The 27254-nt window shown below is 39.9% G+C and overlaps 1 protein-coding gene across 5 annotated transcripts in view; it reads right to left on the reverse strand.

Moving 5' to 3' along the window:
* pde1ca (phosphodiesterase 1C, calmodulin-dependent a) overlaps positions 1 to 27254 on the reverse strand; it is a 653944-nt gene that overhangs the window by 546765 nt on the left and 79925 nt on the right. For all 5 annotated transcript variants that reach the window (XM_043688810.2, XM_043688815.2, XM_043688812.2 and 2 more), the window contains exon 3: positions 11639 to 11810. In XM_043688810.2, the coding sequence (XP_043544745.1) occupies positions 11639 to 11810 (172 nt within the window). The remainder of the gene's footprint in view (positions 1 to 11638; positions 11811 to 27254) is intronic.

Raw genomic sequence — 27254 nt, forward strand, 5'->3', positions numbered from 1 at the left:
GCTGCTGTGAAGGAAAAACCTTTGAATAGAAAACTCCTGTGGAGAAACCACCAAAAACAATTCTCAGTCTCAATAAAACATTTTACAGCTAGTAATAGATCAACAAGAAAAGTAGCTATGAGAGCAGCAAGAGCTCACTACCAGCCAAGGACATTGATCTGGATTGATTACCCATGAAAATGGGTGGATACTGGAAACCCAAAGCAAATCCAGTTCCAGGGGAAGAAAAACACAAAAATCTGGCCTGGGAAGCAGAGTTAAGGCTTCTGGCAGTGGCTTAGCAGTTTCTAAACTATTTACTCAGCAAAGTTAAAACAAGCAGGTTCACAAAATTCTTCAGAAACAGACTTAAAGTAAATCAATTGAAAACATTGGGATTAAAAATCGTTTCTTGGAATGTGAAGTTTCAGAGCCCTATCAGTGAAATTAGTTACATTTTTCTTATTTTGACAGTTTAGGTGAGAGGCACAGTTTTATTCAGGAACTAAAGAATAATTGATTTTAATTGTTAATAAACAGCATTAGAGATAAAGAAAAAAATGCAATTTAGATCACATGCTGTCGAATCCAGTACAAAGATACCTTGGACACAAAATATTGGCTCAAACAACCTCAAAGCAGCCATTTTTGATACAGTCACTAAATCTATGAATCTTATTGATTGAAACCATTTTGGTCAAAGTTTCTACCCACAGATCTTTTAGGAATTCTTCAGGCATCTTGGAAAAGGCTGTTTTCATTCACTTTTATGAATGTGCCATATTGGTAAAGGAAGGCTGAACATTACAATGAAAATTGCACTCACAATAGCAGAAACTTTAACAGCTTTTAGTTGCACTACAGTAGCAATGATTCTACAACAACTGCAATTAATTTTGAGTACTTAACTAAAAAATTGTAGAACAAATAAATCAAAATACGAAGTGATCATTTAAACCGAGAAAATAATGAACAACCTTAAGTGCCTAACAACAATCAGCCAATGCAACAAAATTCCAATCTTTTCACCAGTTAAATTCAAGCTGTCAGATCCATTTAATAGATCATCAAACTGATAAACGTGGAGAGCCAATTCCTCAGATTTCAAACAGTTTTGGGGTCATACACCATATCAATGCTGATCAGGTTGGCACACTTCTTGGCTATAAGAAGAACAGCTAATCATGTACTACATGAAATGATGACTAACAAATGACATTTGATAACCCAACAGCCTCTGATCAATATTTCTTTTCAGAACAAACAGGACACCAGCGAAACCATGCTTCAATTACAGGATCCAAATCTCAGGAAAATATGTTCATAGTTTCATTTATAATCTGCATGATCTAAACCACACAGCTCTGGAAACTTACACCAAGACCTTATTTGTGACAGAATTATTGTTGATCTGTTGGATGAATCAATCAAGAAAGGATCGAACTCGACAATGAGTTGTTTAATTAGCAGTGGATTTAGAAAATTGTTCGAGAAGCATTATACATCAAAAGTTCCATTTAGTACAGAATATTCTATAGGTAGTGTTGACTACTTGAAACACAATACGGCATTCGACCAGAGAAAACAGTAGACATGACATTTTACACAAAATCTTAAATGATCTAATGTTACTGTATCTTGTTGCAGGTGTAGTTCTAAATCCCCACATCAGCAAAGACAAAGACGTTCAGCCTTACATCAACAATGTGTTCTTTGTAGAAAAAATGGTCATTTCTTAAAGATGTGCTTCATTCTAAAGAACATGCTAAGTATCAAACAAATTTTTCCAAGCCAACAGATATATTCATGCTTGTGAACAGAACCTTGAGGAATAGATCGGACACTGTGATGAAATAGGTTTCTTTATATAAAGACCAGCTATCTACAGATAAACACCATCAACCGATCCAGATTGGAATGACGAAGAAGGAAAAATAATCTATCATCTTTACTGCAGGAACCAACCCCTCACTGAGACATGATTGGGTACTATAGGAAGTTGCCACCAAGTGCCACTACATAAACTGATCCGTTGCTTCATACTGTGAGTTTAGGGCATGTGGTTCGATCTTCAGAGCAATTAAATCTCTGGCCTAACAGAAGCCAGTAGACAAAAAAAGGTAAATAACTTTACCTCAAGTGTTATTATACAATCCCATAGCCCACTGATCAAGTTAAAGTTTTAAGGAGGGGTGAGAGATTTAGAGAAAAATATGTGCTGTAAATGTTGTAAAAAGAAATAAGATTAGAGCAGGGTGTTTCAATGAATACCATGTATTGTTGTATTTAGCTTTCATGTGAAATAAACAGCATTATCAAGATGGCTTTTCCTAATTCTTGACCTTGCCTTATCCCTGACCAGTTTGTTTGTGTTATGATTCCAGGTGATGTAATTTCTGGATAAGTCAGATCCCAGACTCAAATCTGGCTTGATAAGTAATATTTGGATTTTTTTGGTTTTAATGAGGTAGTCATTCACTGAAACACAAACACACAATGCTGAAGATTCAGGTTAATAATAAAACACCAAGTTTATTACACAAAAGGAAAGCTTCCTATTGTTCGTCTCCAGTGGGCCACCTATGATGCCGTATGAGGAGGCATTGTATGTTAACATCAGGTCTACCTTGGGATCATAGTGTACCAACACATTAAAGGATGATAATTGTTTCTTTACTTCTTCAAAGGATAAGGCCTGCCTATGACAAAAGCTATGTCCATTTCCAAGGCTGACCCTTTTCTAGCAGTTGGCACAATGGTGCCATGAAGATAAAATAAAATAATTCAAACTATTGGCTAACAAAACAATGTAAAGATTTTTAAGCAGACAGTAAAATACAATCCTATTAATCCTAACACTTCTTTTCAATACTCATGCAGAAACAATTTCCTTCTCTTTTACATCTTCGGGCTTTGTATTTTTGGATTGACTCTCCAGTTCTAGGTACAGGACAAGCCAAGGGACAGCATGCTGTCTGAAAGACTTTGGGGTAATACTAAAGACCTCAGTTTTGGAAGTGCAAGTGGGTTCAATTTACCTCCAGTGGAGTAGTTTTCAAGTGGTGCTAGGTAAGAAAATTGACCTCAATCTGCATGCATGAAGGAACAACTTTAAATTGTTCTGTCTAGTTTAGCTAAATAGAACACTAGCCTAATCATATAAATGGTCCATAAATGCAATATTCACACAAATTAATAAAAGTTGGAGTCAAATCTCAACGAAAATGCAGTATATAGTAGTGTGACAAAACAGGACAGCACCAGATTCTGGATCTTCCTGGATTTCAGGCCAGGCAGTCCAGGATGTGGGAGGATTTGAACAAACTTGGTCAGGTGAGTTGGGGTTGTGGGGGAAGGAAAGAGGGGTGCAAAACAGCTAACTCATGCAGCACAACACCGCATCTCTGCAGCCAGTAGCTGAATTGTCCAGGTAAGTCATTTCTTTTTTATTTTACTCAATTAAAATTAATTGATGACACATTCTGAAAATACCCCATTTTTAGATAACTCCACATTTTGAACTGCTTGCAATTGGGACTTTGTACCTGTAATTTAACAACTATTTATGCTTGTGCTATATTATACCTCTATATCACACTGCAATAACAGGACTAGTAGTCTAAAAGTTCCATTCTACGCAGTTCAAATACGATAATGTGCACCAAAAAAAGTAACTGGCTCACTGGATTTTTTAGCAATGTGGTTGAGCCAGTCATCGCTTCTCTATATGTTAACTGGGCCCAAGAAGCCAGAAGCCCATTCCTTACAATAAATACCATCAAAGTTGTATATCACTGTTTCCTCAATTCTCATGAGTTGCTGACAGTGCACTGTATCCTGCGGCAGCAGAGACCTCAATCAAAATGTGCTAAGTCATCAAACATCAGGGCCAAAGGTAGAGCTCTGGGGACCTGGGAATTTGAAAATATTCATACAAAATGCAGGCTGGTCACTAAGAGTTTAACATTTTGATGATAATTGTACATTCCAAATGGAGGGTTTGATACATCCTTTATCTTCCTTTTTATAGATTTGACTACCATGCTGTGTGCTTCCAGCAGTTTCTGGTTTCATCTCAGAATTCCAGCAGCTCAGTTACCTTTTTACCTCTTTTCAAGATTACAATTATTCCTCACACACTGAGACAGAAATGCTCTCAATCATAACAATTCTAAACTTCAAGCAGTTAGATAGTTCCCAAGAGCAAAAATGCAACCACTTCTCTTCACATTGGTAATTATGTACAAAACATTGCCCGATGCAGTTACATACAATGGATTTTTGTAGCCAAGGGGAAGCAGGTTTGAGAGTACATAACAAGTTCAATGCCTGAAGAGCAAAGTTGGGTCAGAAACCCAACATCATTAGGTCAACTTTCAGATGTCACCTGGGTGGTTTGCAGACAAACATGGAATTCCTTTGAGTTTGTCAGATTTTTGTCACTTAATTATTCTGGAAACTGAGCTCTGTTTGGAACAAACATGCTGGTTTTGAAGTAAATTAAATGACTTATTGTCACTTGCCTTTTACAGTGAATAAGACAGTAAAATACATCGAAAAGTTTCAACTGTCACCGTAATCTGGCACCATTTTGAATAGATTAAGAATAAAAAGATATAACTGAATGAGTTTATCTTTGTTCTGCTTCCTCGGCCATCAGCCCTGAGCCAGCTCATGCTGCGCTTCCACCCTTCCTCCACCTCCTGCGGCCAGAACCACCAACATAGGTGTCACCACTCTTCAGGCACTATCTCTTCACCACTGGGCCCACATCGCTGGTGCCACTGCTGGTGCCGGATCCCGTGCTGAACTCACACTCCACCCGCAACCAAGAGTCCCCAGCTCCCCTGCCACCACCACCGCCAATAACAACAAGACCCCACTCCAGACCTGCTGCGACCACAACCAGGAATAGCACTCAATGCACCAATTGTTTTTAGCTTTCAGCTCGTTGCCAGGGTCAGTAAGGGGAGGGCACAGTGAGGAGAATTTTTTAAGTGAGACTGACAGCTTGAGAAGATTTCGACCCATGAAACTTAAGAGATCAAACTGTGGTGATGAAAGGCCAGTACTGGGAGCATTCCTTCTGAAAGGCACTTCCAGTCTGGGAAGTCACTGCCTTACATTTTACTCAGTTGCATTTCCTGGCTTCCACCATGGCATGCACTTAGTGCTAGAGAAATGGCAACACCAGCAGCAGCAACAGGACAAACACCAGCAGCAGAACGTTTACCTTCTTTTCAACACTTGTCGTTCCACAAGGTGAAGGGAATGAAACATAGAGATCCAGCTCTAGGAGCTAACAGAAAACAATCTGCTCTCTTGTGACATCTAAATGGCACTGACTCAAGACATTTAGGCTTTCACCACAGACCACCTGCTGAAATCTGCAGGTCATTCAGCTTTCCAGCCCTTGATCTACTTTGTGTCCTATCTCTGCTTATTTCTTCTCCTTTGAAAGACAAGCTAACATTCCATTAGCTTCTTTAATAACATTTGTAGCTGTCTACTTAGTCCTGATGATTTACATGCATGGACTCCTAAGACTGATCAGCCACAGTTCTTAGCTTCTCATCATTTACAAGATATTCTGATCTACCTTATGTTATGGAACACACCAAACCCCCTCAAAATATATTTAGAAGATAGCCTAGACTTCAACTTTTTTTTTATTTTTAAAAGGTGAGTATAAGGTATTGTGTTCCGAATTCGATTGGTCAAACTACGAGGCTTGAAGCAAAACATACTTTATTCTTTCACTATAGTTAAAATGCAAACAAAAAATAAATTGGAATAACTTAATTCCATTGCAAAACTGAGCAAAATAACAGATTATTTAACTACTAAACAACCCCATAAACACACCATTTGCAAAGGCACATTCAGTAAAATAGATTGTCCCACATGCAATTCTCCAGTCCAAGAAGAAAAAAAATCATGAGAAAACTCAGGGAGAGAGAGAGACAAAATTTGAGTGATTTGCTGTAACAGGGAGAGATGTATAACAGCTTCCAAATCCCAACAATTACTAAATGCTAAACTAAAATCCTGGTGCTATGGGAACATGGCTCCACCCACTCATGCTGCTTCTATTGTTTTAACTTTTTTTTAAAACTGTGAGGCCTCAGAAGCTGTTTACTTTATTGGCTTGGAACAGATGCTCAGTCTCAACCTCTCTTCATTAAAAAAAGGACAAAATACACCTCTTAATATAATATTGTCAAACTTACTTACCTTTACAATGGGTGAGCTCCTAACCTGGGCAAAACTGTGTGAGATAGAGTGAAAATACTTAATTGATCATTATCTCTGAAACCCTTTATTAAATTTACACTTAAAATACACCGTACTTCCTGTCATCAGCAAACTTCGGCATACAGTGATCTATATTTCCACCTAAGTTACTGCTAAATATGTTGATTAGTAGGAATGCAATGGCTGTCAGGGAGGAATAGCACCTCTCACAAGTCAACTGGTACACAACAACAAAGCAAAATGAGGCAGCCAACAGCCTGTAAGGATTCCGAGCAGTTGATTATGAATTTTCCCGAGGAAGAGAAATTCACGAAACAGGCTTTAAAGCAGCTGGTATAAATAGAAACTCTTCACAATCTTAGGAAAGCACCCGAGGACAGTCAGTCAAAGTAATTCTGATGACAGTGGAATTTATTTGAAACTGGAAACAACTTACAATGTCTGCCGTAATGACTGCAGTTCCATGGAGAGTGCAAAATATGAAAGGTACAAAAGGAAAATGTCCCCCTCTGTATTTTAAAGTGTAAGTGGCCTTGAAAAAAAATGTTCAACCAATATTTGTTGAACTTTGTGAAAGGAAAATTTAAAAATAAAACAAAATCTTGTGTCATTCTTTTGGCTGTCAACTACTGAAGTTCAAATCTCTTTTTAAACACTATAGGTATCTACTGTCATTGTGATGAAATTACTTGTTGACATTTTACCAGTTCAGTAACAATGTACTTCCAGGACTCCTGACTGACACTGAATCCTCAGACTTATTCCCAGTCAATAATGGGTGAGATAGGGCTACGTGCTAGCACTATCAATCCCCTTCAGTATGTTTTTCACCCCTATGCTTGTCGATATTTTTCACGATGGTGATCCTGACACCAAAATCAAACATCACCTGGATGGGAAGGTAAGGTCTCCCAAGGTTATACTTCACAGCTTCCTGTTTGCCAATAACTATGCCGACCAGATATCCCAACCCCAATCTAGTCCCATCTGCCAGCATCCGGCCCATATACCTTCAAACCCTTCTTATTCATACACCCATCCAAATGCTTCTTAAATGTTGCAATTGTACTAGCCTCCACCACTTCCTCTGGCAGCTCATTCCATACATGTACCACCCTCTGTGTGAAAAAGTTGCCATGCAGGTCTCTTTCAAATCTTTCCCCTCTCCCTCTAAACTTATACCCTCTAGTTCTGGATTCCTCGACCCAGGGAAAAGATTTTGCCTATTTATCCTATCTATGTCCCTCATAATTTTGTAAACCTCTATAAGGTCACCCCTCAGCCTCCGACGCTCCAAGGAAAACAGCCCCAGCCTGTTCAGCCACACCTTATAGCTCAAATCCTCCAACCCTGGCAGCATCCTTGTAAATCTTTTCTGAACCCTTTCATGTTTCACAACATCTTTCCGATAGGAAGGAGACCAGAATTGCACACAACATTCCAACAGTGGTCTAACCAATGACCTGTACAGCCGCCACATGACCTCCCAACTCCTGTACTCAATACTCTGACCAATAAAGGAAAGCATACCAAACACCTTCTTCACTATCCTATCTACCTGCGACTTCACTTTCAGGAAGCTATGAGCCTGCAATCCAAGGTCTCTTTGTTCAGTAACACTCCCAAGGACCTTACCATTAAGTGTATAAGGCCTGCTAAAATTTGCTTTCCCAAAATGCAGCACCTCACATTTATCTGAATTAAACTCCATCTGCCACTTCTCAGCCCATTGGCTCATCTGATCAAGATCCTGTTGCAATCTGAGGTAACGTTCTTCGCTGTCCAGCACACCTCCAATTTTGGTGTCATCTGCAAACTTACTAACCATACCTCTTACGCTCGCATCCAAATCATTTATATAAATGACAAAAAGTAAATCCTTGTGGCACTCCATTGGTCACAGGCTTCCAGTCTGAAAAACAACCCTCCACCACCACCCTCTGTCTTCTACCTTTGAGCCAGTTCTGTATCCAAATGGCTAGTTCTCCCTGTATTCCGTGAGATCTAACCTTGCTAACCTGTCTTCCATGGGGAACCTTGTCAAACGCCTCACTGAAGTCCATATAGATCACATCTACTGCTCTGCCCAGATCAATCCTCTTTGTTACCTCTTCAAAAAACTCAATCAAGTTTGTGAGACATGATTTCCCACGCACAAAGCCATGTTGACTATCCCTAATCAGTCCTTGCCTTTCCAAATACCTGCACATCCTGTCCCTCAGGATTCCCTCCAACAACTTGCCCACCACCATCGTCAGGCTCACTGGTCTATAGTTCCATGGCTTGTCCTTACCGCCCTTCTTAAACAGTGGCACCACGTTAGCCAACCTCCAGTCACCTGTGAGTATTAATGATACAAATATCTCAGTAAGAGGCCCAGCAATCACTTCTCTAGCTTCCCACAGAATTCTAGGGTACACCTGGAGTAAACCAAAGTAAGGTACCAGCCTCCTCCAGGAAAGCTTTACCTCAAGCCCAAGATTTCACTCCATCACCATAAAACCATAAGATAGAGGAGGAAAATTAGGCCATTCAGCCCCTCAAGCCTGCTTCACCATTTGATCATGGCTGATGTGTTTGTCGACCCCTTACTCCGGTGCCTTCTCTCTATAACTCTTAGTCGTCTTACTAATCAAAAATCTATTTCTGTCTTAAATACACTTCATAATGTGGCCTCCACAGCTTTGTGCAGATTCACTACCTTCAGGCTGAAGAAATTCCTCCTCATCTTTGTCCCTTCACCCTGAGGCTGTGTCCTCTAATGCTGTTCTCTCCTACTAATAGAAACATCTTCTCCATGTCCACTTTATCCAGACTTCTCAGTAGTCTGTAACTTTCAATGAGATCCCCCTTATACTTCTAAACTTTGTTGAGTACAGATGCAGAGTCCTCACTTATTTCTCATATGATAAGTCCTTTATCCCCAGTAGCATTCCTGTAACCTCCTCTGGACCTCTCCAAGGCCATCACATTTGTACTTAGATATGGGGCCCAAAATTGCTCACAATATTCCAAATGTGATCTGACCAGACCCTTATACAGTATTAATGGTGCATCTCTGGTCTTATATCCTAGTCCTCTTGAAATGAATGTTAACATTGCATTTGCCTTCTTAACTTCCAACTGAACTTGCATGTTAACCTTAAGAGAATCCAAAACTAGCACATCTAAGTCACTTTGCGCTTCAGATTTCCAAAGCCATTCCCTACTTAGGAAATAGTCCACGAGTCTACTCTTCTGACCAAAGTGCATAACCTCATACATTCCCACATTGTGTTCCATCTGTCTCATCTTTGCCCACTCTCCTAGTCTATCCAAATCTTTCTGCAGCCTCCCCACTTCCTCACACTCTCTGTCCCTTCACCTACCTTTGTGTCACCTACAAACTTAGCAACAATGCCCTCAGTTCTTTCATCCAGATCATTAACGTATAATCTGAATAGTTGCGAAACTCCACTTATCACTGGCTGTCATCCTGAAAAAGACCCCTTTAGCCCCACTCTTTGTCTTCTGCCAGTCAGCCAATCCACTATCCATGTTAATACCTTTCACTTAACACCATGGGCTGTTACCTTATTTAGCAGCTTCCTGTGTGGCACCTTGTCAAAGGCCTAATGAAAATCCAAATAGATCACATCCACTGGCTCTCCGTTGTCTAACTTGCTCATTGTCCTCTCAAAGAATACTAATAGATCTTTCAGGCATGATCTCCCCTTGACCAGAACCTGTCAACACGGATAAGTTCACTTTCTCAGCAGCACATTCTCTCATATTGTCTATATTGATTATAAGGCACATGCAGTCGTTGACAGGTTTTGGTCTTGACCCTGTGAATGAAGTTTGTCTGCTAAAGTGAATGTCTACAGAGGAACAATCCTGCCCATTCTGCTCTCCATATGTGAGACTTAGATGTGTATCAGCCTCATGCCAAGAGGTTCAACAATTCTCTTTTTCAGCTGCCTCCATAAGCTTCTCACTGACAGGACAAAATGACAAGACACTGAGATGCTCACCTGGAGTGACATAGTCATAGAGTCATAGAGACGTACAGCATGGACCCTACAGTCCAACCCGTCCATGCCGACCAGATATCCCAACCCAATCTAGTCCCACCTGCCAGCACCTGGCCCATATCCCTCCAAACCTTCCTATTCATATACCCATCCAAATGCGTCTTAAATGTTGCAATTGTACCAGCCTCCACCACATCCTCTGGCAGCTCATTCCACCCTCTGCGTGAAAAAGTTGCCCTGCAGGTCTCTTTTATATCTTTCCCCTCTCACCCTAAACCTATGCCCTCTAGTTCTGGACTCCCCCACGCCAGGGAAAAGACTTTGTCTATTATGCCAAGAGTTCACACCAAATTGCAAAAGTCAAAACTGAGTTGGGATGGTCATTGAGCCAGATGCCTACACAGCAGAACAAATTTTCTATGTAGTGCTTCACTTTGGGGTATGACTTCATGCCAATCAAACGCAGCTTCAGAAGGACGCTCTATGGGCTTCACTTCGCAGGTTTGATGTCGAATCTTGGAAGAAGTTTGCCCAGAATCACTGTCTTTTCGGAAACCAAAAATAAATGCTGTGGCTTGCTTCAAATGTAAACGCCCATCAGAAACAGAGTGAAAACTCAGAAGAGGAAATACTGTGCTAACAAGCCTTTCAAAACTCAAAAGGACTGCAGGATCCTCTCCTATTTTCTGAAATCCTTCTAACAGTCAGCAAGGCAGCCACCAGAACCGTGCCAAATATCTGCATGATGAACATGATCATCTTCGCCTCAAAGAACAAACCTCAAAGGTAAGCAAAGGGCTTCTCAACAAATGACAAGAAAAAAATTAATCATCACAATTGGGGTACATACCTGCTTTCTCAATTTCTTGTGTCCTACCTCCCAACCAATTCCTTAATCATGCCAAAAGATTCTCTCAAAATCATAGAATTGAAGTTTTGTTGAAAGTCATCATGAAACCCACACATGGTAACATGGCACGAGTTGCCAAATACCTCTGCATCCAAAGACAAAGGGCACCTCAAATATTTAACAAGAACTGAAAGAACTGCACATACTGTAAATCAGAAACAAAAACAGAAATTGCTTGAAAAGCTCAGCAGGTCTGGCAGCATCCATGATGAGAAGTCAGAGTTAGAAATCAGAAATTTAACTCTGATTCCTTTTCACAAATGCTGTCAGACCTGTTGAGCTTTTCCAGCAACTTCTGTTTTTGTTCCTCAGGTACTTATTTGTTCATGGAGTGTTTGAGCCTTTTGAAGCTGAAGAAAATGTGGAGACACATTTAAACCTAAATAATTTCTACCAATTTAGTAGCCAAAAGCAGTGAAAGAAAACTCAATAAACCAAAGTTCACGGAATGTTTCATTGTTTTTCACATGTAATTGCTAACCTGATCGCTGCTTTTTCCAAAGCGTCTGGGTTATCAACGGAGAGGAACTCCTCCGCTAGGACTTCTTCTGGATTCTGTGAATCAACGGCATTCCCTATTTTTTCTTTTCTTTTTTCATCCTTCCCTTCAAATCTTGCACCACTGTGCCGCAAAGAGGTCTGGGATTTTGAACCTAGAATTTAAAAGGAAAGGAGATAGTTTATTTTAAGCTACAATATATATAAGTCTTAGGTAACAATTTCATCAGCAATAACTTGCATTTAAATAGCACCATTATTGCCATCAACTATACCAAACAGTTCACAGTGGCAATATCAAGCAAAATTTATCGTTGAGCAACTTAAACAGAATCTTTGATAGGGTGAGTAAAAATATCAAAGGGGTTTACTTTTAGGGATCTCTTTAAGGAGGAGTGAGTGAGTGAGTGAGAGAGAGAGAGAGAGAGAGAGAGAGATGGAGAATAAAAGATATTCAGGGCTATAATTATAATGCCTAGGCCGAGACAGCTGAAGACAATACCAACAATGATGGATTGATGAAAGCAGCAATGAGTAAGAAGCCAGGATTGGAGGAGTGCATAGATCTTAAAAGGTTACAGAGCTGGAGAAAGCTTGCAAAAGATAAGGAGAGCGAAGATATGAAGGGATTTGAAAACCAAGATGATAATTTTAAAAGGTGTTGCCAACTCGGTTCAATGTAGGTCAGAAAGCAAAAACATGATGCGTAAATTGGACTTGTGTGCGCTAGGGTCCAAGCAGCTGAGGTTTAGACCATAGGACAATAAGAAATAGATACAGAAATAGGGTGTTTAGCCCCAACATTCCTCTCATCCACTTTCCTGCCCTTTCTCCATAACCCCTGATTCCCCTATTGACCAAGAATCTATGCATCTCAACCTTAAATATACACAAGGACTCTGCCTCTACAGCTCTCTGTGGCAAAGAGTTCCAAACATTCATGAACCTCTGAGGGAAGAAATTCCTCCCTATCTCAATCTTAAATCGGTGCTTCTCTATTCTGAGAACACAGCTTCTGCTCCCAAGAAGGAAAATAAATTCTGAGCTTAACACTGTCAGCCATGAAAGAATCCTAAATGTTTCAATTAGATCACCTCTTATTCTTCTAAACTCCAAAGAATACAGTCACAACTTATCTAACCTTTGCTCGTAACACAGTCGCTCCATATCAGGGATCTTCCTCATGAACCTTCTTTGAATCGCCTCCAATTAAATGATATTTTTTCTTAAATAAGGGGACCAAAACTACTCGCAATACTCCAGATGTGATTTCACCAGCACTTTGTACAGCCACAGAAAGACTGCCCTACTGCTATATCTCAATTCTCTTGAAATAAGGGCCAACATTCCATTAGAAGGGCTTATGCCCGAAACATCGATTCTCCTGCTCCTCAGATGCTGCCTGTCCTGCTGCGCTTTTTCAGCACCACACTTTTCAACTCTGGTCTCCAGCATCTGCAGTCCTCACTTTCTCCAACATTCCATTAGCCTTCCTGATTACCTGATGCATCTATATGTTGATGCTCTGTGTTTTGTGCACATGTATCCCCAAGTCTCTTTGTGTTGCAGCTTTCTGTAGTTTCACTCCATTGAAATAATACTGTTATTTTGTTCTCCTTTCCAAATAAATAACTTCACATTTTCCCACATTATAGGCCATTTGTCAACTTCTTGCCCACTTACTTGACCTATAAACATCTCTCTGTAAAATATTTATATCCCTCTCACAACTTGTCTTTCCACCTATTTTTGTGTCCCAATTACGATGAAAATCTTAATGGCTTGCTTTTTTTGTATCAGACACACCCAAATGCAGAAATAGGTCTGAATGTTATTTAAATATTTTAAACTCTGCTAGGCGGTCTGCTGTTACCCCAATTTAAACTGCAGAATTTTGTAGACATTTCAACAATATGCCTTGGGTCTTCCCTTCCTTGCAAGCATTGCAGCACATACTGTGACCATTTGCCTTTATGAAGTGAGTTAAATGGGCTTGTTGATGGGGGCTTACCTGCTGACCAACATGTTGTGATTTCAGCATTTTTGACACTATAACAAACAAATACATTAGGGATTGTCTCATGGAACTTGGCACCATTTAAGACTGTCAACTATGAGTTTAATCTGTAAATGAATTTGCTTGCTAACTGTTCAAACATGATAGGCCTCAGCAGAGCAATGTTGCTGCACTTCATATTATGCTTAATATAATGGCTTAATAATCATTAAGTAGGGATTGATTAACTCCAATAGTTCGTATATTTAAAACAGTAAATGTTTATGAAGCAGATTTTAAGCAAATCAACTGATTTTCATGAGTGCAGTTAGCAACTAACTGGCAGACAGATTCACAACATTATACACACACAGCATATTTTAAAAGTGGGCTCTATAAAGACTAGAGATATACACAACATATAGAATGAAAGTAATATAGACAGCAATATAAAACAGGTTATTAACAGCATTTACAAGTATATAAAAGGGAGAGTAGCTGAAGGAAACATTGGTCTCTTAGGGCCAGAGGAAAACAAAATCATGGAGAATTAGGAAACTGCAGAGATATTGAACAAATATTTTGTGTCTGTCTTCACAGTAAAAGACAGAAATTACACAGCAGAAATAAAGTGTAATTAAGAGTCTGAAAGGAACACAGAACTTAAGCAATTAGCGTCAGCAGAGAACAAATATTGGAGGAATATATAGAATTAAAATCCACCAAAACCTGAGGACCTGATGGCTTTCATCCTAACATTCTAAAATGGGTAGCTGCAAAGTTAACAGATATGGCAATTCTGATTTTATGCAATTCCCTACACTCTATAATGGACCCAAAGGATTGGAAGTTAGCAAATGTAACACCATTATTCAAGAACGGAGGTTAAAAGGAAACACAGAAATCCAGAGTAGTTAGTAGTTATTTGAAAAATTCCAGAACTGAAAAGAGAGACTTGCTGTTGGAGCTTTGCATCATGTACCCATGAAGGCAAACAGCAGAATGCTGAATTTCAAATGGTCACCGTGATATATTTTATGGGAGGAAAAGTGTTGATTGCTGGTAAGCTGAGTCTGATTAACTGAAATGTTTCTCTGGACAAAGCAACAGAAAAGTTAAGGCACTCTGAGCTCTCTGGTAAAAAGACAAAAGGCTTGAACGTATCCCTTTTGTTTGCAGAGAACAGGTCCCTGTGAGTGAATGTACTTTGCTTCTATCAGGCATCAATGAGCCATGTTATGAGCTGGCTGATCATATTAAATTGGTTGAGGTTGCTGCTATTGGCACATTCAAGGTTGTTCTGCCCATCTAAAGGTACATGATTTGTTTTCACTTGGTAAACCCAGGATGGTTGAATTTGCTCTATACTTGGCCTATAAAAAAAAATCACTTAAACACGTATACAATATTGCTGAATGGCATGATAGGTAGAGCATCTTTCTGACCTGTTGATTGCATTTCATTCATGTTAACATTACACTGTATCAGAGCTGAAAAATGTGTTGCTGGAAAAGCGCAGCAGGTCAGGCAGCATCCAAGGAGCAGGAGAATCCACATTTCGGGCATAAGCTCTTCTTCAGGAATGAGGAAAGTGTGCCAAGCAGGCTAAGATAAAAGGTAGGGAGGAGGGACTTGGGGGAGGGGCGTTGGGAATGCGATAGGTGGAAGGAGGTTAAGGTGAGGGTGATAGGCCGGAGAGGGGGTGGGGGCGGAGAGGTCGGGAAGAAGATTGCAGATCAATTGACCTCAAAAGACTCATATGGCTTTTGGTGCTTGTACAATTTGAGCCATACATCTCAGCAAATAGCTGATTAAATAAAGAGCACAGTCCTTTTGTTGTCAATTCACTAATGGCTACAAGATATTCACTTTGTGATTGCTGGGAAATGGGGAATGGAGAGGATTACTGAGTTGAGGTGTTCCTTGATGAGTTGGCCTCTGGGAGGCAGGGGTCCCAGTGACTGCTGCTTCTCCGTCTCCCCCTCTTCCTCCTGCTCTCGCTTTTCCTCATGTACTTGATAGATTCCAGGTTATGCTAAAGATTGGTGCCTCATGATGACAAAGTTACAAATCATGTTAGGAAATCACAAAGCAAGATACACATTCAAGCTTGTATTACGTGTTTCCCCCAGAAAGATCAGGTTGTGAAAGTGCACATTGGGTTGTTGATTTTCTGCTCCAAAATGTTGCTGGGAAGGCAGCTTAAACTCATTGTACTGCTGTTGTGCGGCTGAAGGTGGGTTCTGAAATGGAGTGATAAGCCATGTCCAGAAGATGACCCTTGTAACTTTTAACTTGGCATCCTATTTGGCATTCAGATGTCAAAATTGGTTGCTTTTCATTGCAGAGCAATCAGATCAGCAAAGGTTGTCTGGAAGTGGTGCTTCCTGGAGCAATACATTGTGGAAATAACAAAGGATAAAACTATTTATTCACTATGATATTAAGTATCATAGTTAATATGATAATTAGCATATAGATTATTGTGCAATTCATTAAGAATACTATTGTTAAAGATCTGCTGGGGAAAAATACAGTGTGATTTGTGGTCACAAGACAATTTTACTGTAGTTTTATATTGAGGTACAAGCCAGTTGTTAAATATTCCAGATTAATTCATCGGAAAAATACAAATTCACTGCAATGTGTATGCAGCAAATGGCACCTTGCACCAAGGTTGGGGGGCACACAATTTGGGAAGCATCTTATATTTTTCCTTGCGCAATGAGCTCCCTAGTACTAGAGTGCAGCAGATTACTAGATGTTGCTGATATCATTTATTAAAAAAGCTCATAACAGATAATGTTGAGGTGACAGAGAGCTTCAGAGCTAAAGGCAGGGCTGCCTGTGCCTTGGTTTGAGGTGTGTGTTATGATTGAAACAGGTGATAATCTTTTTAGTCACGTTCATTGGTCAAGCCAAGATGGGATACATGCTTTCCAAAAGCTTTCTTTAACATATGGACACATAAGCTGAGCTCATCAGAATACCCATATCTGCAACCAGACCAATGGCGAGTTAAAGAGCAAATGTGCAATAACAGCAATACATCTCCCAAGCAGAGAAAAAAATCCAGGAATTCCACAAATAAAAACACCATTAGTGTGTGTGTGTATCTTGCATCTTTTGGTGGCCTTACTGTCACATGATATCTACACAGCGGCATTATATGAGCTGTTATTTTAAACAGCTCCATTTCATGACCTTTTAATGTTATATCTCTGAAGCATACATTTTGTGATTATCCAGCTATTTAATCTAACAGATCAGAAACCAATTAACGCTTGTTAAGGAATAGTGAGCAAAATTTGTCCTAATGGCCTGGAAATTTCACCAAATAAAGCATATCACACAAAACTGGTTAAACCAGTGCAGTCTGGTTTCAGTGATCGTTCAGGTTAGTCTAAACAAGTTCTTTAGAGGCTCCACATAGAAAATTGTCCACATCCTCAGATTGAAATAATCACCATTGAGTCTCAGCTAACTGGATCCATTTGTGAATAGTTCAAAATAGCTGAAAGGCTATTATGCAAGTTTAAAACATTGTTTTTATTAAAATTTATTAATGATCTGACAACTGAATAAAACATAATTATTGATGAGTTCTGCATAATTTTATAAGGTTATCTCCAGTTATTTAAAATCAGGGTAGTACATGATTTACCAGGCAACCTGATTAACAATTATGATAAACCAATTGTTCAATTACTTTAATACATCAAAACCAGGTTACTACTTTTAAATGTATGAAGGAAACTATTTAATGTAATGATTTTTTACAATTACATTCTAAAATGATGCCTAATTGCCCTGACTCATGTCGGATATTACTTAGTCAGAAAAAGAAAAACTTCTGAAGACAAGGGTACAATTTGGATTACTGGTTTTGTGCAAATTAGAAACACTTGATCAATTTGTGCAAGACTTGCAAATGATATCAGATTAAAGCTCCATGACATTGCAAAAATACTTTGTTTCTTAGTAATGACTGAGTATCCCACTTGTAGTAGGGTTGGGGTTCGGGTTAATTATCAGCAGGACAAACCCAGCAGTGGCAGCACAAAGTATACAGTCAGTAGGGAGTTTTGGGAGTGCTCAACATTGACTCTGGACAAATGACATCTCATAGCATAAGGTCAAAATGGGCAAGGAAACCTCCTGCTGATTACCATGTACTGCCCACTAACTTCGATCACCTGATGAATCAGTACTCCTCCATGCTGAACATCACATACAATAGTCATTGAACAAATCTAGTGACTTGTGATGATATGTGCCTTTCAGAGAGATTTTTTTCTGTCCTGTTTCTCTTGAAGGACCCTGGTGTCAAGGTGTCTATCCCATGCAAAGAAGTGTAAATGGCAAAAGAAGCATGAACATGTGGAGTTAGGTGCACACAGACCCAGTTTTTTGTTTGCTTTCAGTTATTAAAACTGGGGTTTTGGAGTTGAAGCTGCTAGATACACCTCTCTCTGTTGCTGCTGCAAAAAACTTGCATTCTCCCTCCACTGCTAGATTCATTCTGTCGGTGCTCCTTCTCCTGGAGTGGAGCAGGTAGCAAGTGAGGCAAGTCTGTTTTTTTTTCTGTATTTGCCTTTGCCAAGGGTGTGTTTATGGGATGCTGCTGCGTTGGAACTGTTGATGAGTAGTAGATAAATCACATATTAAGTTGCTAAGCATTTTGGTAGAGTTAACGTTATGCCAATTATTTTCTTTCTCATTTGTATTTTAACTGTAGTGTACGAATAAAGTGAGTTTTGCTTCAAGCCTATTAGCTTAACCAATCGAATCACATCTGGAACACAGCACCTTACACTTGCCTTTAAATAAGATGAAGGCTAGGGTCTGGGCTATCTTCTTGATATATTTTGTGGGGGTTTGGTAAAACAGGCTCAAGACTGAGCATCCATGAGACATTGCGAGCCATCAGCAGCAGAGTAATTTTATTCCAACACAATCTACAACCTCATAGACTGGCAAAATACCCCACTCTACTGTTACTATTGCAGGGCAACTATTGTAATAATGATACCCAAAGGGAAGAGCCAGCATACACAAGCGGGAATAAAAGCAAATAGTGACAGATGCAGGGGGCGGTGGGCAAGATAAGGCAGTAAAACAAAATTAATGGCCCATTACTTGAATGTGCGCGGTATTCAGAATAAAATAAATACATTAATGCAACAAATAGAGGCTAATGACTTTGTCCTTACAGCCATTACAGAGACATGAGGAGATCAAAGCTGGTAATTGATCATTCAGGGGTGCATGACCTTTCAGAAGGATGGAGAGGAAAGGGTGATGGGGTGGCTTGTTAGTACAAGATAGAGTTTGTACATTAGCAAGAAATGATGTTGGACTGGATGATGTAGGATCTATATGGGGTGAAGGTAAGAAATAAATGAAAATAATCCATCGGCCCCTTACAATTGTGACCGTGTAGGACAGAGAATAAATCAAAAGATAATGAGAACATTGTAAAAAATAAAGTGCATTTATAATGGTGAATTTAATCTTCATATCGAATGAGAAAATCAAATTGGCAGTATTGCAACGAAGAAGTCATAAAGGACATTCAGGATAGTTTTCTAGAACAATATGTTGTGGATCCAGAAATCAAGCTATTTTGGATCTGGTAATATAGAATGAGAATTATGATTAAATTTAACACTTTGTTCTATTAATTTTTAACCTTGGATTTCCAGCAGGGCTTGAGAATTGCAGACATTCCAAACCAGCCACTTAAATCAGAAGTCCCAACTTACACAGCATGAGACATTTCACCATGTCTTTGCCTTTTTCAGTTTCTCTCTCTTCTCACCTTTCCTTCACAATGGAAGGCAATCAGATGGAGAAAGGAGCTACTAATAGTTACGTGGTGCATTTGAACTGGGAGCAGTGGAAAATATACAGCCCTCAGAACCTTCCTGTGCATTCTATAGCCCTCTACCAAGTACCCGTCCGTCATTCTAGTGCTTTTGTTTACTTCAACATCGTATCGTGAGCTAATCCTCTTTCTTCCAAAGTCTCATTGCCATCAACCCTATCACATCACCTCAATGTTCAAGCTCATTCATTGAATCATTGTATGCTGATTGTAATTTTATTGTAATGTTCTCACTCTGTCAGTGATACTCTCTTCCTCTCTCAAAAGTGTTGTATTTGTCTCAGTCCTTGCTTCATCCACAAGCTCCATCTCATTCTCCCACACCATATTCATTAATTCCTCCTAGTAGTTGGACTGAAAACAAATTGATCAAGGAAAGTCTCCTGAAAGAATTTCAGAAACTCTTCTGCATAATTTCCCTTTACTTTACAATTATCACAAATTGACATTTGGATTCATTGAAATTATTCAATTATTCTTGCACATCTCTGTGATTTTCTCTGTTGCTCTCCCTACTGCATATGTGCAGTTGAGGAGACCCTTTTTGTTTCTCAACTCTAAGTGGGTTGTCTCCTTGCACTAGGAGAAAGTGAGACTGCAGAAGGGCTTATGCCCAAAACGTCGATTCTCCTGTTCCCTTAAAAAATTCCTGAAGAAGGGCTTATGCCCGAAACATCGATTCTCCTGTCTCCTTGCACTGTAAAGGACATCTTCTTTTTCCAACAATACAATGCCTTCCCTAATCAGTTGGCAAAACCATCTTTTTCTGCTCCCTATAATTTCTGAACACATTATGCCCTCGCATATTAAGCAACCAGTCCTCAATATTTCAAGCCATGTCTTTGTTCTTGCAATGACATCATATTTCTCCTTAGCCATTTGTGCATGTAGCTCACCAATCTTTGTCATTACACTTTGAGAGTTTTCTAAACCTGCCTTTTATTCCTGCTAATATTACCTATTGCAAGTGAACAAAACACCTAAAAGTATTACTTTAGAAATGTCCCCGTCAAATGATAATTCAATTACAACTCAATTATAAAAACAACATAACTAACCACTGAAGTAACTTGTCAATATGCTTGAAGGATTAGTTCCTCATAATGTAACAATCCACTGGCCTTGTCATCAATGCTCAAGCAAAGGTTATTTAAAATTAGTGTTGGATATCCAAACTAATCTAATACTAATTAGCATTCTTTGCAATTATTTTCTAAAATCCAGTGCTTGAAAAGACACTTTGTATCTATGTAAATCATAAATGCTTGGCGTGGGCTGCAACTGCATATTTTCTATATTACTTCTTTAAATCTTTGATAGAATAATTCAACTCTACTAGAAGTTATTAATTAGAAAGCAAGCAATTCTTTTTGGTAATTAAACCACTATGTTGGCTATAATGTGCAAGACATTGAAGTTTCTTTTACTCAGACCTTTCCCATATTTATCAGACTGGTAACTGCTGTGCTATGTCATTCACATCTAAATGAAGAAAAACTGGTCAAGAATAAAACTCAGGTTTAAATTTCAAATACAAATGAAAGATTATTCGTGTCATTTGCACATGCTAATTTACATGCTCTCCTCATGGCTTTAGCGGAACAGGGCTAAAAATAAGCTTAAAATTATGCCACAACTTGCTTAGCAACACAGCCTGACTTATTGTGCCGCCCTCAAATAGCAGCAGCAGATTATTTGAACAGTCAGTGATTATTCATACACAAGGTTTCTTCTCCAGCTCAGGGGATAGTAGCACCACCTACAGTAGACTACCTCATGACGCCTGGACCTGTGAACGCTTTTGTAATGACTGCTTGGGAAGAAGAAATCAGTGAGGAAAATTGTCGTAATTAGATTTAGGATAGATTCCCTACAGTGTGGAAACAGGCCCTTCGGCCCAACAAGTCCACACCAACCCTCTGAAGAGCAACCCATCCCCCTACGTTTACCCCTGACTAATGCACCTAACACTATGCGCAATTTAGCACAGCCAATTCACCTAATCTGCACATCTTTGGATTGTGGGAGGAAACCCACGCAGACACGGGGAGATTGTGCAAACTCCACACAGACAGTTGCAGTTGCCCGAGGCGGGAATTGAACCCGGGTCCCTGGCACTGTGAGGCAGCAGTGCTAACCACTGAGCCACCGTGCCGCCCCACAATTGAATTGTGTTGGTACATGCATTACAAACTGAAGTTGTCCATCTGTTTTAACTACTCTATTAGTCAATCCATTCATTTTAAAGAAGTCAAACGTTTGCTGCATAAAAGGGTGCACTGTTTTTCCACCTTAAATTTTGCCTTGCTGGGTATTAGGATAGGGTCTTGGCAAGGATTAGGTATAATTCTAACATAGACTCACTACCTCTCAAATACTGGATGCTATGTTTGCCTGCATAACCACAATGAAAAGGAAATGGAAAAATCTTGCATTCATATAGCATTTTTAATAAAGTCAGTCAACACTTTTAAGTATAGTCCATGGTGTAATGTTGAAAATCGCAGTGATCAATTTGTCATGGTACGGTCACATAGAGAGTAAAGAGGCAAATGTCCAGAAAATCTGACTCAGTCATGTTAGTTGAGAGACAGCCATTGGCCAAGGTATGAAAGACGACACTTGTAGCACCATGCATCTTCATTTACCTCAGAAAAAAGTGAGATCCTTAGCTTAATATTTTACCTGAAAAACACTATCACCAACAATGGATCCTGACTTAGCTGCACTGAAATGTTAGCCTCGTTTATAATCTTAAGTATTTGGAATGGGGTCATATGCCCATTATTTTCTGATTTAGAAGCAAGAATGTTATCATTGCTACACAGCTGAAATGAGACCAAACATTTTGTGTTGGTTGTATAATGTTTTGCAACTTATGCAGACATGATAAAATACTGCACAAAGGCAATGCCTTCAGTATCTTAATTTCTTATCTTTTTCAATCCCCCAACTCCCCAAATCCAACCTCATGCTTTTCTTTGTGATGATGGCAGTTCATCAGATGATGGCTGTCAGACATAGCAGGAGCATTACTGCAGTGTCAGAGCCAGCCCCTCAGGATCTATCCCTCCATTCTTGGGACAGTCTAATTTAAAAAGGACAAAGACCTATAAAAGTGGACCTGTATCATTTTCCAAACATTTTGTCTCAGTAAATGGTCCCTCCCTCAAATGAAAGGGTCAGTATCATCCAGTCTGATAGATTGTAGGAACAACACCTTGCCACACTGTTGAAGGTTATGTTGGAGGTTATATAGAAGGTTTGATAAGGAAGATATCTTACAAACCGAGGAGTATGGCAGTGAAGTATTGAATTCAATTGTTCAGTTAAGTGGGTGGGAAGTCCACTGTTACTATATGCTTCCAAACACACTACACAGGCTTTTAAGTAGTTGAGTCATTATTCAAGTCTATGGATGAAACACTATGAAATGAGACCAAACATTTTGTGTTGGTTGTAAAATGTTTTGCAAGTTATGCAGACATGATAAAATACCTCACAAAGGCAATGCCTTCGGTATCTTAATTTCTATGAAAAGAAAGTATGGTTTCTGACATGATATAAACCTCTTTGTTAAAAGAAATGGTGGTGGCATGTAACATACTAGTCTGAAAATTAATTCAGATGATATCCCAGATACAACAGAGGGGGAGCTGGAACTGAGACACACGTAGCTCCTCACCAAACCCAGCAGATCCCAGCTCAGTTGGCATTTTGTCATTCTTTCATGGGGTCTGTATGTCGCTATCAAGACCAGCATATAGCACCCATCCATAATTCCCCTTGAACTGAATGGCTTGCTAGACTAAGTCACTTGCTCAGGCTGTCTTAGGAAAGTGTGTGGAATTTCAAAGAACAAAAAAACAAAAAAAAAATTACAACACAGGAACGGGCCCTTCCACCCTCCAAGCCTACACCAATGCAGATCCTCTATCTAAACCTGTTGCCTATTTTCTTTAAGGGTCTGCATCCCACTGCTCCCTGCCTATTTATGTATCTGTCTCAACACATCTTAAATGACGCTATTGTGCCCACCTCTACCACTTTTGCTGGCAATGCGTTCCAGGCACCCACCACCCTCTGCGTAAAGAACTTTCCATGCTGGGTAATCCAAGATGGAGGATGGGAAAAATTTCTGGCTATAAGAGCTGCTCCTTTTGTTTGAGGTATTTTAGGTGTTAGAGGTGATTTCCTAGAATTCTAGAGCAGCAATTACTGTTTTAGATGCTGTTGCATTGTTTTGGAACTTTGGAAAAAAAAAGTCAAAACAACAGCAGTTTAAAAGGGAGAGGAGCAGACAAAGGAAGCACATGGTGAGGACAGTGCAGGAGAGAGAGAGAGAGAAAAAAAACCTGCACAGTTACTGCCTTTGCTGTTTGAATTCATGTATCGCTGGACATCGAAGCGCATCTGCGAAAATGAACAAACAATGAATTTCACAACTAATCTTGGAGGAACTGTTGGGCGAAGTTCACAGCACAGAATCAGATAAGTTAATTGTTGTTTTAAGTCTGTCCAAGAGAAAGGCTGCATTAGTGAGTATAGTGGATTCTGTCTTGATTATATGTTTTTGGAGATAAGTCTCTTGATTAAACTTAAAATATAAGCCATAGCTATTAAGTTAACCTGAGGCAGTGTTTATAGAGGAATAAGACAGTGTTATTTTCTGGGTCTGTAGATTGTGAAGGAGCATAAATGGCCTTTGCAGTGATACGTACTTTTTGTCAGATGTGGGAGTTTAAAGAGAGTTTAAGGGTTACTGCGGATTATATCTGCCATAAATGCTGTTAGATGCGAATCTTATCAGATCGAGTGCATCGGTTGGAGAGACAGATAGAAGCGATGAGGAATTTGCAACAGCAACAGTTTGTGATGGATGGCGGTTATAGGAAGGGAGGAAAGTCTCAGATAGAGTCACATACATGGGTTAACTCCAGGAAGGGTGAGGTGCCGGAAGACTGGAGGTTGGCAAACGTGGTGCCACTGTTTAAGAAGGGCGGTAAAGACAAGCCAGAGAACTATAGACCGGTGTATCTGACCTTGGTGGTGGGCAAGTTGTTGGAGCGAAACCTGAGGGACAGGATGTACATGTATTTGGAAAGGCAAGGACTGATATGGGATAGTCAACATGGCTTTGTGCGTGGGAATTCATGTCTCACAAACTTGATTGAGTTTTTTGAAGAAGTAACAAAGACGATTGATGAGGGCAGAGCAGTAGATGTGATCTATATGGACTTCAGTAAGGCGTTCAACAAGGTTCCCCATGGGAGACTGATTAGCAAGGTTAGATCTCATGGAATACAGGGAGAACTAGCCTTTTGGATACAGAACTGGCTCAAAGGTAGAAGACAGAGGGTGGTGGTGGAGGGTTGTTTTTCAGACTGAAGGCCTGTGACCAGTGGAGTGCCACAAGGATCGGTGCTGGGCCCTCTACATTTTGTCACTTACATAAGTGATTTGGATGCGAGCGTAAGAGGTACAGTTAGTAAGTTTGCAGATGACACCAAAATTGGAGGTGTAGTAGACAGCGAAGAGGGTTACGTCAGATTACAACAGGATCTTGATCAGATGGGCCAATGGGCTGAGAAGTGGCAGATGGAGTTTAATTCAGATAAATGTGAGGTGCTGCATTTTGTGGAAGCAAATCTTAGCAGGACTTATACACTTAATGGTAAGGTCCTAGGAAGTGTTGCTGAACAAAGAGACCTTGGAGTGCAGGTTCATAGCTCCTTGAAAGTGGAGTCGCAGGTAGATAGGATAGTGAAGAATGCGTTTGGTATGCTTTCCTTTATTGGTCAGAGTATTGAGTACAGGAGTTGGGAGGTCATGTTGCGGCTGTACAGGACATTGGTTAGGCCACTGTTGAATTATTGCATGCAATTCTGGTCTCCTTTCTATTGGAAAGATGTTGTGAAACTTGAAAGGGTTCAGAAACCATTTACAAGAATGTTGCCAGGGCTGGAGGATCTGAGCTACAGGGAGAGGCTGAACAGGCTGGGGCTGTTTTCCCTGGAGCGTAAGAGGCTGAGGGGTGACCTTATAGAGGTTTACAAAATTATGAGTGACATGGATAGGATAAATAGACAAAGTCATTTTCCTGGGGTGGGGGAGTCCAGAACTAGATGGCATAGGTTTAGGGTGAGAGGGGAAAGATATAAAAGAGACCTACGGGGCAACTTTTTCACGCTGAGGGTGGTACGTGTATGGAATGAGCTGCCAGAGGATGTGGTGGAGGCTGGTACAATTGCAACATTTAAGAGGCATTTGGATGGGTATATGAATAGGAAGGGTTTGGAGGGATATGGGCCGGTTGCTGGCAAATGGGACTAGATTGGTTTGGGATATCTGGTCGACATGGACGGGTTGGACCGAAGGGTCTGTTTCCATGATGTACATCTCTATGACCCTATGACATATCTCCGCTAAACTTTGAACTTGTGACCTCTAGTAATTGAGTCCCCTACTCTGGGGAAAAGCTTCTTGCTATCCATCCTGTCTGTACCTCTCATGATTTTGTAGACATCAATCAGGTGACTGACTAAGAGGTGGGAACACCTGCTCACCCACACATACATATTTAATTAAGGATATAAAGCAGCTGAAAATCAACTTAGTTTATTTCTCAGACAAAAAGTTTTCAGATAATGTTTCATGAACTGCTCCCAAAAAATTAAATGGACGCTCACCCTCTAACATTGAAAAAAATTATATGCTTGCCCACGTCTATCCAACTGAGAGTTCTAAAAAATATTTTTATAGTTTAGGTTCTGAGAATATTTTAAAGTATACCATTCGGCCTTTCAAGGCTGTTATGTTGTTGAGACATCGACCCCGTCCTGTCTGACCCCGCCACGTTACCCTAATATTCCTTGGTCAATCAAAAATCTATCTAACTCAGCCTGAAATGAATTCAATGGCTCAAACTCTGCTGCTTTCCAGGTAAGAGAATTCCACACTTTGACAACCCTCAAGGACAAATCTCTTGTATGCAATTTTGTCCTGACAGCCTATAGGCCCATGCTGCCATCTGGTGGATTTTAAATGTATTGCGACTCGTGTGAACACCTTAAAACTAAAATTGACATTTGCTTGTATATTTTATCCCATGATGTTTGAATCGACAAAAATAATATTCATGAAAATAGAAGATAGTTACTATGGAAGATGGAAGGGTGATATCTTGTACTCTGCAGTCTATCACTGATAGGAATGCTACAATTCCACTTTCAAACAATTGTAAAATACAGGTACAACAGGACAGAGAAAATCTTCCATTATTCTGCCCCAATCACTGTCATGATACCAATCTCTAAAACCCCTCATACTGCAGCTATGAGACAGATTCCTGCTGCCATAAAACAGTACACTGGAGATATCAAATTTAGTGTCAATTAAAGCTCCGACTATGTTAATAATGTTGATTACAATCGCAATGTGGATGCAACAGAGGCAATGTGGACATTGTAAAAATTAACTGGTTAAATGGAAAAATAAATATACATGCTGCAGGGCACTGTGAAAATCACAGTCAATGGAGAAAATGTTACTCACTGGCAAACACTAATGCCTTCAGCACATATTTGCACCATCATTAAGACTACCTGTCAGAATCTCTGCATTGTTTTCCAACCCTGCTCCTGTCTCAGCTCACTTGCTGCTGATGTCCTCATCTGTCACCTCCCTGCAAAGGTCATTAGCCACAGTCTATGAGAA

The sequence above is a fragment of the Chiloscyllium plagiosum genome, unplaced genomic scaffold, assembly GCF_037043375.1.
Source record: "Chiloscyllium plagiosum isolate Xiang-an unplaced genomic scaffold, Cpla_swu_hap1 HiC_scaffold_4, whole genome shotgun sequence".
Taxonomy (NCBI): domain Eukaryota; kingdom Metazoa; phylum Chordata; class Chondrichthyes; order Orectolobiformes; family Hemiscylliidae; genus Chiloscyllium; species Chiloscyllium plagiosum.